This window comes from Carettochelys insculpta, chromosome 7, assembly GCF_033958435.1.
Source record: "Carettochelys insculpta isolate YL-2023 chromosome 7, ASM3395843v1, whole genome shotgun sequence".
NCBI classification, from domain to species: domain Eukaryota; kingdom Metazoa; phylum Chordata; order Testudines; family Carettochelyidae; genus Carettochelys; species Carettochelys insculpta.
In genome coordinates this window covers 42,824,898-42,841,489 of record NC_134143.1, presented here as the reverse complement: position 1 = coordinate 42,841,489, position 16,592 = coordinate 42,824,898, and the positions used below count along the sequence as shown (strand labels likewise).

The following is a 16,592-nucleotide window of genomic DNA, read 5'->3' as shown; positions in this document are numbered from 1 at the left end:
CATCATTCCCCACTTAAGGTGGGGGGGGTTTATTTCTCACTTCTCTGGCCCCCTGACTGATTTGTCTATGGGTCAGTAGCCCCAGCCTGAGAAAGAATCCCCATCCTGGGGCTAAAAGAGCATATTTCATCTTTGCCGATTACTTGGCAACAACCCTTGGCGCAGAACACAAAATGTTATCCAGGACATCGGATTCAGATTTTTTTTGTTCTGAAACTTTTTTGCAGTCCACGTAAAGATATTATTTATTAGATTTTCATGCACACGGCAGCTGTTAGAAACCAACTTGCCAGTCTCACCCTGGATACCTGGACCGCGATTCATTAATGGCAGAAAATGTTTATTGTGAGAATGTGTACACCTAATGCACTTGAACCTCTTTAAACCAGCAGCTTTTGGAAATGGGCGATGCTGGATTAGTGAGCTTTCTGGACCATGGGTTTTCGTGTACACTTTGGTTTCAAAAGGTGAAAATAAAAACATTTTGCAAAGTACTGAACTTCACATGTAACGGACAGCAATACACATGCAGTCTGGGGAAGAGCAAGGGTGCAGGAGCACACAGGGAATGGAGCTTCGGGGTCTGGGAAGGGAGGTAGGGTGCATGATAGGGATGGATATGCGGGATCTGGGCATGATGGAGATGGGGTTCTTACCTCGCACCTGGCTCCCAGAGGCACACATGGCTCCACGTCCCCTGCCACACCCAGGCACTGCCCCCACCACTATGGGAGCAGCAGGGTAAAAGTCTCTGGACAAGCACTTTGCTGCTGTTGCCCAGCTGGGGGAGGGGGCGCAGCAGTGCACACAGCTGCTTCCTGCTCCCAGTCAGGGTCGGAATCGTGGTATTCCCATTGGATTACAGAGGTTCAAGTGTACATAGAACCACAGGACTGAAAGGGATCTAGAAATGACATCTAGTCCAATCCAGTGCACTCATGGCAGGACTAAGGAATAGCTAGACCATCCCTGACAGTTGTTTGTCTAATGTGATCTTAAAAATCTCCCATGACAGATTCCACAGCCTCCCTGGGTAATTTATTCCAGTGCTTAACTATCTTAGCAGGTAAGGAATTATTCCTAGTATCTAATTTAAGACACCATTGCTGCAATTCAAGCCCACTGCTTTTTGTCCTACCTTCAGAGGTTAAAGAACACAGTTTTTCCCTCCTTGTAGCAGGAGTTTAAGTACAAAAACAGTTTGGCTCCTCACTCTTTTCTCCAGACTAAATAAACCTAGTTTTTCAGTCTTCCCTCATAAATCTTGTATTCTAGACCTTTAATAATTTTTGTTGCTCTTCTTTGAACCTTCTCCAACTTGTCCACACCTTTCCTGAAATATGGTATCCACAACTGGAGAAAATACTCCAGCTAAGGCTAATAGCCTTAGCATTGAATAGATGGAAAAATTACTTCTCATGTCCTTTTTACAACACTCTTGCTAATACGTTCCAGTATAATACTGACTTTTTTGCAATAATGTTACTCTGTTGATTCATTTAGTGATCCCCTATGACCTCTTTCAACACATCTCCTTTCTAGGCAGTCATTTCCCATTTGGAATGCGTGCAACTGATCGTCCCATCATAAGTGAAGTACTTTGCATGTGTCACTACTGAATTTCATTCTATTTACCACATCTCCAACTCGTCCAGACCATTTTCAATTTTAATGCTATCCTTCACAGTACGTGCAACCCCTTCTAGATTGGAATAGTCTGAAAACTTTCTAAAAGCCCACATTCTTCTACTAGGATGGATCCCTGTGGGCTCAGACTTAATAAGCCCTTCCAGTTTGATTGTGAACCAGTGAGAGCTACTCCCTGAGAACAGTTTTCCAGTCAGTTATGCATCCACCTTATTCATCTAGGTTGTACAGTCTCATGTTTAATTCTCAATTTAAAATGCATGGTTGTAGCTGTAGCCATAGGAGTCCCAAGATATTAGACAGACAAGGTGGATGAGAAAATAAGGTAGCAAGTAAGAGAGTCAGTATGGATTTGTCAAGAACAAGGCACGTCACATCAACTTGAGAGCTTTCTCAGACAGGGAAACAATGGTGAAAGAGTAGATATATATTAGGACTTTAGTAAGACTTTTGATACTGTCTTGTAGGCACTAAAGACATTTTTAAATATGTGGGAAAACATATTATATAGGGCTGAGGTTTCTAATTTCATTAAGCATCTCCATAATCACTTACATTAGTATACTAAAAAGAAAACACCTCTCATGAAGTGGTGACTGCATGTTTTAAGATTTTAACTGTGGAATACCACCTACAATAATATGTACAATAACTCAGTAGAATACATACATGCCTCACTACTCACAAGGAATGCAAGCTATTTTTTCCATTAATATATACACGCTATTTTTGAATTTTCTTTGGAATACTGTTGCCCAGAGTGATTTTAACATTTTAATCACCATTTAAAGGACCTAACAAACACATGAATTATTAGACAAAATGGTACCTTAACATTTTTAAGTATTTTTAGAGAGGCAGTGTAATGCTCCCTACCCCTTTCCTTTTTTTTTTTTCCTGCCCAATTTTAACAAAATTTAACAAGGAAATTAAATTCCATAAATATTTTCAACCTGAAGATATCTTTTGATTCTCAAAGATTCATGGTGCCTTAACTAGCCTATAGAAAAAATAACAATATGTTTATCTATGAAGTACTTGCTTAAGAGCTACTTAACTTATGTACAAAAGTATCTTAGCAACTGTAGTAATATTTGCATGACCAGATGCGAGATCCAGGTCTGACAGCTACTGTTATGATTTCCAGACTAGCACTGTTGTGAAAGCACTTTGCTCAGGGTTTCGTGTCTCTCCCTCATGTACCCAGCCTGTTGAGTGATACTGCTGACATGCTCCAGAGTAGGAGATCTGTGAGGCAGAACCATATGTCTAGTGGCAAAAAGCTGAAGGAATTGAACTTTGAGGTTCAAAAGGGAAAAAAATATTAGAGAGGTGAATCAAGAAAAATATTACTTGCCACTGTGATTTATATACAGTAGATAAAATTCTTGCATCAGACAAGCATATAAATTGAGGTGTGTATGGTACTCAATCAGGATGTAACACATAGGAAATTGTCCATTAAATACAATACACTGATTTGAACATTTGATAATACCCAATACTTTCATTCTCTCTGCATGCATAAGTACAGTTGTTGGGGCCAAAGTTGGGTAATTGCAATTACCTCAGTCTTCGTTCACTGCAGAGGCCGTTGCTACTTTTCATACCCAAAGTAAAAAGTCATTAGCAATTTTGAAACAAGGTTGTACAGCTATTCTCAGGTTTAATAAGTCAGAAAAGATTGCAAAAATATAGATGACTATAGAGCAATTAGCATGAGTTAGTAAACAAAAAGTTCCTAGATCTCATTTATGTGGTATCAGCTGAGTAGGAGAAGTACTTTCCTCTCTACCCCTGTAGCTGAAAGGGCAGATCAAGCTCTTGCAGCAGAAGTAATCACCAATATTTCCCAGCATTTGCCAAGCAAACAAGTTACACTACTTCCAACTCATCTATTTGGGTTTAAATTCCAGCATGCACACAGGCTCTCTACATAAAAATATTCTGTAATTAATAATTATGATAAAAGGGATGTTAGATCACCATATTCTAATTTAACAATTCACATAAAATGGCTTATTACTGTAAAAATAAAATTGAAGTTTGAATTGGGCTTTTGTTTGCCTCTTGTTTTCTAAAATAGAAAGCTGAAGCTGAAAATCTTACTAAGCAACTTTTAAAAGACAGAAAACAGAAGCAAGCCTCTATAAAATTAAAGCTTATATAGCACTGGAATTCATCATTTTAGCATATGGTATACTATATTTATGCACATTTACCCTTGATCATCAGATGTCACTGAATCATTTTGTTTTAAGGTGGGAGAACAGCAACTTTAAATATTTACCACTTGGTTTACTAGCAGAAAAACGTATAACAATTCTTAAAGTGTTGATTTTTGTTTAAACACCAAGTAAGCATGGACGTATGAATATTCCTAACCTGTAAAATGATTCCTCCACATTATATCAGCGAAACTCATTGGTGGGCCACTGGGAGGATAGTGTTTACCTTTCAGAGGCTCATGGTCAGTCCTTATCATATCCATTAAGGAATTTTCCAAAGAGTGCAAGTTAAAAGTGTCATAGGGCCTATTCCGGTCCTAAAAGATAAAATACAGAAAGAAAAACACTGTTACAATGTTGTCATTTCATAACACAAGAGCACTCCACATGTAGTGTTACTTCAGCATGACTAGTTATTTTCTCTCCTCCATGATTTATTATAAATGTTAAAAAGCATTAAGACAATTATAATTGTGATCATATGTAAGTATACAATTAAAAGAAATGTGTGACTGCAAAAATAAGAGTTTAACATATTTCTTTCTAAACAGATGTGTAACACTCTTACTTCAGTAACACTCTGTATTTAATTAGGACTGGAAGTATCCCCTCCTCCCACACACATACTTTGGGAGAGGGGTGTGTGACATGTTGAGTTCAACAATTACATTTCTTTGTTTCCAGCATCTGCCTTCATTTGCTGACAGTGTTGTTCTGATCATATGTGGTGTAAAAGCAATCAGTACTCAGGGAGACTGAGCTTTGCAGCAGAGAATTGTTGCTTTTCTCTATAGAAATCTAACGTGGCAGAGGCAAACTCTTCTTCAAGTCTAGGAAAGATACTCCAAGTGTCACAGCTGAGAGATATTACCTCACCCACCTTGTCTGGCTAAAATCTGGGATTGACACAGCTACAATTGCATTTCATAAAACAATGGGTATAGCCACACAATTTGCATTTAGAACATCACTTGAGGCAATAGAAAATTGTGTCTTAACTTCACAATTTCAGGCTGTTAACAGAGATAGACTCCTGCATCAACTATCTAATCCACTCTCTTGCCACAGAGAGAGAGTATTTTATGAGGAATAGATTCTCAGCATGGCCAAGTATGTGTGAATGAGTCAGGGAAAAAAAAGTCACGGAGATTTTACATAGAAGACTCCAATCTCTTCAAATAAATAAAATCCCTAATTTTGAGCACATCAAGCTAACAAACTAAATATATACATACCGTGGCTCAAGAAAAAAAAGATTAGAGGAACAGGATTCAAAATCTTTATACAGCTGAAGGGCATGGAAAAATTGGACAAATAAAATAATTGTTTGGAAAGGAAAAATACGTAACAAGACAAAACAAAGCAAAGGAAACTTAAGGCAGAACATCAAGAAAAATTTTAACAAGGTCGATTAGACCATGGAATAATCTTCTTAAGGAAGTGATGGGATCCCTGCTGCCAATGTTACTTAAACATAAGACAAAGCACTTGTAAATGTTATGCAGGGCACAATCCTGCTGATAAGGACACCGAGTGGGTAATCTTGTAAGACTCTTTCCTTCGCTAAATTCTAGAAATTTGAGTGATCAAACTTCATTTAATTAACATAATACATCAGATACTTAACGTGAATAATAAATCCAGAAATGTACTGCAAACCTGAACATTTATATTCTCTGTCAATTCACTCTCACTGACAAACAGTGGTGGTACAGAAAGAAGAAAGTAACAGGAAGATTTCAATTGTTTCCTACTGTGCTGTGTTACATTCACTTCCACCTCCAATAAATGAAAGCTGAAAAATGTCTGTCTTAGACCTAAGAATCACACAGGCAAAGTTCTCTTCCAGGCCTTGATACCACAAGATCACTCATGAAGACCAGTAGGTTAAGTACAGAATGTTTAGGAGAACAGCAGCAATAACGATATAGCATATTCAATGTAAGGTTTTTTCCCCCCCCCCACTTCCATAAGTAGACCTGGCATGAGTAGCAGAAGGACCAAACCTTACACGTGAAAAAAAGTTGCACTTCTGGAGCTTTCTGATCAGCTTGCCCTTAATTATTCAGCATTGCAACACATACATGAGGATTGTCATATGGGTCCAGAATTGGGTTGCTCTAGCTGTCTGGAAACTGGCAACCCCAGCCTGTTACAAGCCCTTTGCTAAGCAGTTGGCATTGGAAAGTTAACTTTGGATAAAGTAGAAGCAAAAGTTTCTATGGCCAGCAGATATGATTTAATCAAAGACAATCAAACAATATCCCTGCACTAACTACTTGTTTTGAAAAAGAATGTGGTTTATAAACTGCACAAGGGCTTTTGATGAGATTCGTGTGCTTGTACAGTCCTCAAGGAACACAAATGGATAAACCAAAAAGAGTATTACTCCATCATGCAGGCACTGGGGGATGACAGAGGCGAATTTTTGGAAGCCAGTGTGGGCTGCCTGGGAAAGTTCCCAGTGCCACTACTGGTCCAATGACCAGGAGTCTACATCTGTGGACAGGGCAAGACGCTATTTCCCCCCAAATGATGTTTTCATAAATGAAGTTGGAGTCCTCAGGATAATGGTAGGGACTCTATGTCCCCACTTTTGACTTGCCTTATGAAACCATATCCTGATGTCAAAGGGCCCACTAAAAGAAGGCTCAATTACATTCTCTGCAGGTCCAGACTGGCAGTCGAATGGTTGTCAGACTGAGATCTCACTGGTGCTGTTCAGACATGCTTGGATGCCTGTGTCATCCATGCAGTCTTTATTATTGTGGTTCACTGTGCTCTTAATCTTTGTGAAACCAAACATAAGCCATCTGCCCCAATAACGGAGCTAGGACTGTAATGGATTGCTAAACTGGCACACCTTTCTCAGCTGGAGCATGATGCACTAAGGCAACAGAAATCTGGGATGCTTTGTGTTCCCACCTTAAGGATTTGCATAGGCCAAGAGAAGAGCGAGAATTTATGAATGTTTTCATACAGCAATATTTACAGTACACAAATTACTATCACATCACACAATGAAAAGGGGATATTGTCACTATACACAGTGAATGGGGAGCAGATTGTTCTGGACTTCTTAGAATGATGAGATGAGGTTTATAGAAGCAGCCAACACATTTACATTATGGATTGCTGTATACAGACATACAGAAAGATTGTGTTAGGATACAGCCTCACTGTTGTGCCTTGCTATCTCCTTTATTTATTATTTAAAACACACATGATGTGACTTAGCGACGGCAATAAGCTTTCTTAATCAAATAAAGGCTTTTATTTAGGAATATGAATGTTATAAACAACCCAAAATTTTATATTACAGTTGCTATTAGAACACCAAAACATTAATAAAACCAGTAATAAAACAAACTACATAAACCACTCACTGAACAGTAAAACCAGAACATCAAAACAATCTGCTAAATTTTGCATGTCCTCTCATATGCTTTCCCTTCTTTTCCTTTAGAAGGCACTTGGTGTCACTGGGGGTGGGGAGGTGTATGGTGGTCAGCAGAGAGTGAAGCATGTAGGGGAAAAGGAACCTGGATGGGGTTGTGCAGACAGCAAGTGGGTAGATTTGCCATGTCCAGCAGTTCTCAAGTCGTATCTGCACATGCCATCCAACCACGGAACTATCCAAAAGTGTTCCTGGGCTGCAGTGCATGGGACTGTGGTGGGGGCTCAGGCTGAGGGGCAGACACAGAAGCACCTTTCAGTCTTGCAGCCATTAGCAAAAGCTGCCTCTCAAACACATCATCTTGCAGCATTCAGTCTTCCTCCATCACAGGATGTTCTGTTCCAGGGACTGTGATGCTTCCTCACTGAAATTCAGTCCTCAAGCTCTGCAGCCTGCTTGTGCAAGTTTTTCCACATGATGTGAATTTTTCTCAATGCGATACTGTGCCTGTGCCCTGGCCCTGTCCAGTATTTCAACCCTAAGTTAATCAAGGTAGCACTTCCTCTTCAACTGATCCATGAAGGTTCTGAGACCCAAGATTTCTGCTCAACTATGCCTGAGCTACTGAGCTAGAATGGCCAGTTCAGGTTGAGGGACCTGCAATTAGACATAAAGCAGTACATTATTGTTTCAGTAATTCAGATGGTTCTGTTCATGAGCATAGGAAAAATCCTTGTGAAATGTCAGGGTCCAAAAAGGGGCACTTAGTAAAACTAAACTCCAATATGTTGATATGTTGATCCTGGAAGCTCTGTGGACACAACCTGGTTAATTTCAGTGAAAAGAATGCAAAGAGAACGGTAAGTTAAAAAACAAAATTGTTTTTTGTTTAGAAATTGCTAACCACTAGGGGTATTTTTGGTGCATGCACGAAGGGGTGAACTGTAGCTTACTACGTAAGGGCCTTTCAGTCATTTCACACACTCCCATTTTAGAGGGCAAAACAATTCTTGTGGTTCCAGAATGGTAAGGGGATATTTAAATTTCAAGCTGTTTGTTGCAAGCCACTTGTATGTGCCATAGAAGATTTCAAACTTAAGCTGACTATATAGCACATTTATGGGTGGACTGGTGTGGTCATAGATCACAGTGACTCTCAAATATGCCCTTCCCCAAAACGCATCTGCCTATCTGGAGTTCTTGCTACAGAAAAAGTTTGCAGCTATCAGAACCTGGTATTAGGTCATGAGCCATGGGGCAATCAGAAGGATGCCATGCCAGGATTACTGCCTCCCATGCAGCCTCTTATGACAGCATGCAAACACATATGCTAATACGTACTTGCCAAAAACTCCACAGCTCCATGCTACCCCTTTGGCACAGTTCTGGATTTCATACACACACACACCCCGCCAACCTATATTTTGGACAACTGATTTTGTCACCCACAGACTACATTTACTTTAAAATGTTCTGCATTTCATTCTCCCGCTCCCTTCCAATAGAGTTCACTGTTTACAGGAAGCTCATTAAACCATTGGACTGGTATAGAGCAGCACAGTAACAGGGAAAGCAATATGAAGTTAGTATTTTAACACCCTGGCACATCGTAGCACAAATGTGTAAGTTTCTATTAAAACTGTTTTTGAATGCTTGCTTCACAGTTTGCACTTCCTGATCTCCATTTTGAATTCCAGATGGTGTGGCGGGAGGAGGGAGATGCTAAGCTGCTGGCATGCAATCCACCACCATGCTGCTACAAACTAGTAGCTTTTCCATTAGTTCATAAATGGAAAACCTCTCCCATTGTTATATGAATAAAACCATGGAGATAGGAACTTACCAAGCTCCGAGGTGACTTCTGTCATTGGCATTTCTGCTGGCAGTTCTGCAGCAAGCTGCTCCTCCAAGGACAGCATCAAAAAGCTCCTCCAAATAGAGACCCAGGATGATCTGCAGCTGCTTTAGTGGCTAAGCTTTCTTGGGGGCTGTTTTCAGCAAGCCACTTCAAACAGCCTCATCCAGTGCTTGCTGGCTCCCCTCCATTGCAGCTGACCAGGCTGTAGCAGAGAGCTCTGTTTTGCAGAGTACCAAACGCCCAATTTGGTTCCACAGAGGCCAAGAGGCAGGAGGAGAGCAAGTTTCCAGAAGTATGGTTTTCATCACTGGCTTTCCAGTAGTTGGCCTTGAGCCACTTAATCCTTTCCTTTCAGTGGACACTAGTCAGGTGAATCCCCAACAACGCCAATTTCTTCTCTACATCCTAGTACAAGGAATTTCTTGGTACCAAAGTTTCCTGGAATTTTTGCTCATTTCACATCAAATTCACCAAAATGTAGCCATGTTCTCATGACCAAGAAGCAGCAAACTTGGCAAAAGACTTTTCTGTTTGATGACTAGTGCAAAAGCAGAAGAAGGTTCATTGTGTTTGCTACTTGGCGGTCACAATAAAATGGAAAAGTTAAACTACCGCGCTTGTACTGGAGAGGAAGGACTGCGTCCGTTTCCTCTGAATAAATTTACAATGCTTGGAACAGAGAGGACAACACACCAGCCTATGAGACTGCAGGACAGCAATGGCAGACTTCAAGTGCCAGAATCCACGCTACAAAACAATGGAATTTGGCCCTGAGTTCCCATAGGGCCCAGGCCCAAATCCCCTGCCCTAAAATGGTCCTGGATGTCTCAGGTCTGAGTCAGTTAGAAGTGGGATTTGGGTTGAGCATGGGCCTGGGCTTACACTGCATGTAGATATAAAGATGGGTATCCCTACTCACGGTTAAGAGGAAGTAGCAGAGGATTACTTTTCTAGAGGTGCCAGAGAAAAGCAGCCAGACAAACATCTTTGTCACAATTTTTTAAACTCTTACAATCAATCAAAAACTAAGGCAACCATATCTCACTGGGGCTTCTTAATGGCATCATCTTGCCAACTAACAACGCAATTTTCTCATACCTGGGTGTAGGTTATATTTTAATCGCTATGGTAGTCCTTTTCCAGGAACAGGGTACTTCACAGCCTAAATCTCAGCTTTCAGTTCTCCTGCAGACTGCCTGCTACCCATGACCTTCCCTCCAAAGGCTCACAAGCTGTTCCATCTCACATACAGCCTCTACCTTCAGTCGGGTTCCTTCTAATCTCAGATATTACTGCCTTCTCCTGCACTCTGGACATCAGAGCCACTAGAGCAGAGATCTCAAGACTCATGGCCTGGTGGCCATCTGCAGCCCAAACAGCTTCACAATCTGGCCCACACATAAGTCCCTGTGACCCAGGGGGTGGGAGGAGGGGTGTCCATATACTTCCCCCGAGTCCAGCCCCTTGCTCTGCCCCCCACCCTGCCTCTTCCTGCAGCTGCTCTGCCCTTCCTACCCCATCACACCCCTCCTCTCAAGCCCTCTCCCCGGAGGGATGTGGCCCTAGAGATTACCTGGGGCCTCATGCAGGGGGGCAGCAGGGGTTGAGTCCCACTCCCCCACACTCACTGCAGCAATGGGAGCTGTAGGGAAGTGGAGCAATGTAGCACCTTCTGCTCTGCTCCACCACCATCTCCTAGGCCAGCCTGGTCCCTGCACTTCACTATGGAGGTGAGATGTGAAGCACCTCAGCCCCCCTGCAGGCTGGATTGGGAGACTGCAGCAGAGCAGAGTAGAGCAAGCTGCTACGTAGCTCCACTTCCACATGGCTCCCACCCAGGGCCAGGCAGGCTAGCCTGAGTAAGGGGAACCATCCCCTCCATAGAACAGTTGGGGTGGCTGCTGCAGGGGCCTCCAAAAAGCAGGATTCAGGAAAGTCAAACCATGCTACGGGTGGGATGGCTCTGCACACACCTCCCCTAGACCATAGGGATGTGCTGCCAGTGACATCGAGCTAGCAGTGGGAGCTTCTCTAAACCACTGTGCTACCAATAGTGGTGTCAGAGGCTCCTTGAGGGTGTTAAATAACCTGGAGGTGGCAAGCAGAAGTGCAGAAACCTCTGCACTCACACCCCCACAAGCCCTGTCTGAGGTGGGTGCCAGCTGACCCACTGTGAGGATTTGAGGACAGGCATGAACCCTAAGGTAAGTTGAGTTTGAGACATCTGCACTTGTGGAGCCATGTTGAACTGAGTAGCGGAACCCTCTATTGATTATATTTTTTCCCCTCTAGCTCAGCCATCAGGAACAGATACTCAACAATGAGCAAGGCTCATTGCAATAAACAGACACCATACATAGCATTTAAAGTACTTCAGTATTTATGACGCCCAATATTTGGGAGGCTTCGTTCAATAACTACTGTCTTGAGAGGTTTTTTTTTTTAATTTTAAATAGAAATGCATCTCTGACTTTAAAACATTGGTATTTCCCAGAATGATTGCCAAATGGATTCTTAAGAAGCAAATGGTTATCAAAATAAAATAAACCCGCAATCTACAAATCGCCACAAAATTTCACAAATTAAAAATTCTAATATCAATCATAAAAGAAAGAAAATGTTGCATCACATCTGACATCAAAACCTCTTCCGGGAATACAAAGCCTTTAACGAACAGTGATCAATCATTAACAATTATTTTAAACTTAAAATAATTTATAAAGGGAAGAATCCAACATCTCTCAAACTGTATCTTCTTCTAAAATACTCCTGTAAGCAGAGAGTTAATGCAGGCAAGAACAAAAGTAGAATTCCCAATACAGACAATTCAAAGTGTACACACCGATAAAAGTTTTTACATACACTAGATTTTTTGGTATTATTACCATGTCTTTTCAAGCAAACAATTCTAACTTTCACAAATAGAAAACAAAGGAAGCTATAAATATTCATGCGGACTCACTCTCCACAATGCAAATAGGAATAAAAAGGAAGAAGATTAGATTAAAAAAATAAAATAAAATATGGTAATTTAGACATAAGAACTGCCATAGCAAGTCAGACCAATGGTCCATGTAGCTTAATATCCTGCCTATTACTGTTGCATGATGATAATCAGTGAGACAAATTTCTGCTACACCTATTACATTAATATCCCCATTTAATAGAAGACACTCAAATTCATCCATCTTATCATTTAGACTACTAGCATTTGTTTATAAAACACTTAGAAAATTCAACACTTTGAAAATTGAACACCTTTTAGTTGCCTGTCAATGTGATGTAATTGAAGGGGACTCTTCCATTACATTCATTCTCTTCAATTCCTACCCAATCTTTATCAATTTCAATCCTCTCCCCCCTACAAAAGATACAGAATTTCCATTAACAGCACCTTCCCTAAGCATTGACTCTGCCCAGACCACGTGCTGCTCCATATCTGTTGGCTTCCCCCTGGCCCTTAATTAAAAACTCCTCCACAATCTTTTTAATTTTATATGCTTGCAGCAATCTCATTCCCTTTTGGTTTAGGTGATTCATAACCATTATTAACAGACAGGGTAGTAAGACATGCTTACTTGCCTAGAAGAGTCTCTCTCTGAGACACACAATTTATTTTACTTATAGGTTTTTCCATGGAAAAGTGCCTACAAATAAATATCTTGAAGGAGCTCTTAAATGGGAGTTCAGAATAAAGAGTACAATGGAGACAGCAGCTTGCATTTTGGATGTTGTAGCCTCCTCCTCTTTTATTTCTAGGTTAAAAGTAAAGTGCACATGTATCCTCAAGAAATGTGTTGGTACTAAGGGGATCAACAGCCTTCCAAGAAACAATACATTGGAACAGATACCTAAAGTGGGCAGGGGAGTTGTATATTTTGTAAATATTTAGTAACTTCATACTATGCTAAAAATATTTTAAGTCCTAATTTAAAAAATTGTAATACTTCCCCCCCTCCCCTCAGAAATTGAAAATGGTATGTATTTCAACAGAAAATTACATACACACAGCAGGAGTATACATGTGTCCGATGGTGCATACACATGCCGCACTGGGCAAGATGGGGTTACCCTAAATTATGGGCAACAGAAGTCCTGTCCCTCACACAATTTAGGCAGCAGTTGGTGCCTGCTCTAAGCATAAAAGGGAGGACCTGATCTCATTCTGTGCCGATCACAGAGGAAAGAAGGATGTTCAATGAAGGCCTCAGCCCACTAGTCACTGTAGCCCCCAACTGTAGGGATCAGAAACCCTAAGGCCCAGACAAGACACCCATGGCCTATAGCCAGCTGACAAGAGTCAGGCTCCCAACAAGCTACTTGCACCAGGGACCATGGAGACCCTGATGAAAATAAAACAGAAAACTAAGAAAGCTTCAGGACCCATGGTAAGTAGCCGCCTAGGGAGACAGGGTGAGTGGTCTCTCTCCTTTGAGGAAAGTCAGTTTTTGGGGTGGGATCTCTGATGACTCAGGGGTGACCATATTCACTGCCAACAGGTGCTGGGCAGTAACCCCAGTGGAGAAGGGGTGATGCCCATGTTCTGTTATCCCAGCTGGTAGCTACTCTTAGGTGGTAGCCCACTTCACGGAGTCTGGGCAGTGGGTCACAGCTCTAGACTCAAGGGCAGCTGTACCGCCTACAGAAATTTGGCCACCCAGCCCTTTGCCTGAGGGCAGCCATCTTGGCACTGACCACTGAGCCATGCTGCCTTCAGTCTAATGATCATCTGACCATAGTAACTGCCATGATATCACTACCCCACCTCATCTGCAACAGTGTAATAAATTTAATCTAGCTAGGTATTTATACCACAGAATCAGAATCATTAATGGATGTTTATCCTCAAGATCCTTGAGCCATACAGTATACTCTTCCATAATCCAACGTCCATGGGACTGAGAGGTTGCCAGAAAGATACACCTCTTTATTATCCAGAATATTTAACTAACAATACATAACACCAAAGAAAAACAAGACTAGATATTTGGAAACAAACAAAAATGTATGCAGGAGTACTTTATTTACCAACAGTAGTACGGTACACTATAAATACATATTGTATTTGCTGTATTTATGTATATTTACTTTCACTATTTTGTATTTATGGAAAACAACTAAAATTTCCTTATGGTTAAAATGCTGGTTATTTGAGAGTTCTGGATGATAGATGGCCAGATATGGAAGAGTTTACTGTATTTGCATTTCATATATATGCTGTAATATAATATATATATATATGCCCTATATACCTGTATCATGCCCTCTATAGTTGAAAGGTGAAGATTTTCAAAAGTGGGGAAAAAATTAGGCCCTTCAGTGATAGATTATTCAGACATGCCAAGCACCCAACAGCTTCAGTTGAGTTCAGTGGGAGCTCTTGAATATTCAGCACATGGGACAGTCAGCCCATCTATTTAGGAGCCTTAGTTTAGGCTCCTATTTTCTGAAAATCTTGGTCTACTTCGTGATCAGTAAGTGTGAAATAATGTACATGCCTCACTTGAGAGCCTGCGTTCTGACTTTCAGAACTGCAGAGTACATACAGCTGCAAGCTGAAGTCATCAGGAGCTGTGCTTGAACATATCAAGTGACGTATAATGCTACAGTCCCTTACTCTTCACTGAGTCAGTGCCCTGGGCTTCATACCCAGACTTTTATGCTCCCTCGCTTAGCTTTGCCTCTTTTCAGTCCTTCTAGAGCAGAGGTTCTCAAACTGTGGGTTGGGACCCCAAAGTGGGTCACAGCCCCATTTTAATAGGGTGTTAGACTTATTGGGCTGGGGGCCAAAGAACAAGCTCCAGTGCCCAATGACTTCAGCTTTCTGTGGCAGGATCAGGTTACAGGCCCCCTGCCTGGAGATGAAACCCTCGGGCTTTGACCCCTCCACCTGTGGGCAGTAGGCCTCAGGAGGGCTCAGTCTTCCCCCTCCACCCCTGCCGAGGTCATGCTCCAGTCTTGTTGTCAGAAGGGGATCACAGTGCAATAAAATTTGAGAGCCCTTGTCCTAAAGTCCACCAGACATAAGCTGCACAGAGTATTAAAAAAAAAAAAAATTGACCAAAATCACTCTACAAAAAGGTCCTCAGTAGCAGCTACAGTGTTTATAGAGAAGAAACTTGGAACTGGAAACCTAAATAAAGTCAGTAAAAATGGAGCAGTAAGTTTCTGGCGAGGGGGAAACTAGATAAACTATAGAATCTCTGGGGCCAGAAGAAACCCCTGGAGGCTAAACCTGCACAGAATTCCTAGAAGAGAAACTCTGGACTGACCTGGAAAACAAGATGCTACCCCACCTCTATCACAGCATTCCTAAGTGATGCTAGCCAAGTCACTTAAACCAAAGCCATGCTCCCAGACTGGGCAAGGCACTCCGCTTGAGTCCTAAACAGCACAGAGTAGAGCAGAATTATTTCTCACATCCTGCTTACAACACTGCTGTTAACATATCCCAAAACAACATTTGCTTTCCCTGCAGTGTTACACTGCTGATTCATATTTAGCTTGTGGTCCACTAAGGACCCTTAGACCCCTTCCACACTACTCTTTCCTAAGCAATAATTTCCATTTTTACGTTTGCGTGCAACTCATTGTTCTTTCCTAAGTGGAGTACTTTGCATTTATCCTTAAAATTCATCCTGTTTTCCTCAGACCATTTCTCTAGTCTGTCCAGATCATTTTGAATTACAATACAAGTTGAACTTTTCTAACTCTGCACTCTCTGGTCTGGCAACATCTGCAATCCAGCATGATTTTAGTTAGCAGGGACGACCACTTATCATGGGTGTAGCCAAGTTTCCCATGGTCCCATGAAGTTTGCTCCCATGCACTAGACCTGGTGCTCAGTGTTCCATGCTGTTATTTAGTTACAATTTACCAAGAAATGCCTTTAAGAGCCCAGCAACAAGTAGCAGTATCGGTAATGCCACTGGACAATATTGACCTCCCATGGTCTGACCAATTCTCTCAGTCAGCACTGGGTCCTGAGGGTGCTGGATTAGAGCGGTTCAGCCTGTACTATCTCCCAAAGCACTTGCAACCTCTCCCAGTTTGGTATCATCTGAAAATTTTAGGAGTACTCTTTATGCTATTATCTAAATCAGGGGTGCACAAAATGGGGGTAGACCCGGGCAAGGGGACAATCAGCTGCTGGGTCTTATTAAAAACGTTGAAATACGTTACTATTTTTATGTATGTGCATTCACATTTATATATCATTAGTAAAGTTTTTACATTCTACAGACTTTTTTTTTTCACATGCCAAAAGGTTTTTTTCATATGAATGTGCGCAAAATTTCCATCAGTTTGGATTACAATTGACAGGTTTTGGGGGGCGGCGGGGAAACCTGCTAAATGCAGGGACAAAAAATGGGACCCAGTGTAAAACGCTTGCTCACCACAGATCTAAATCATTGATGAAGATATTCAACAGAACTGATCCTTGTCGAACACCATTTGTCAT

General features: G+C 41.5%; 1 protein-coding gene across 10 annotated transcripts in view; it reads right to left on the bottom strand.

Moving 5' to 3' along the window:
- CPEB3 (cytoplasmic polyadenylation element binding protein 3) overlaps positions 1-16,592 on the bottom strand; it is a 187,830-nt gene that overhangs the window by 118,056 nt on the left and 53,182 nt on the right. For 7 of the 10 annotated variants that reach the window (XM_075000408.1, XM_075000405.1, XM_075000412.1 and 4 more), the window contains exon 3: positions 4,033-4,192. In XM_075000408.1, coding sequence (XP_074856509.1) covers positions 4,033-4,192 — 160 coding nt within the window. The remainder of the gene's footprint in view (positions 1-4,032; positions 4,193-16,592) is intronic. The other 3 variants (XM_075000411.1, XM_075000413.1, XM_075000415.1) reach the window with 1 other exon arrangement.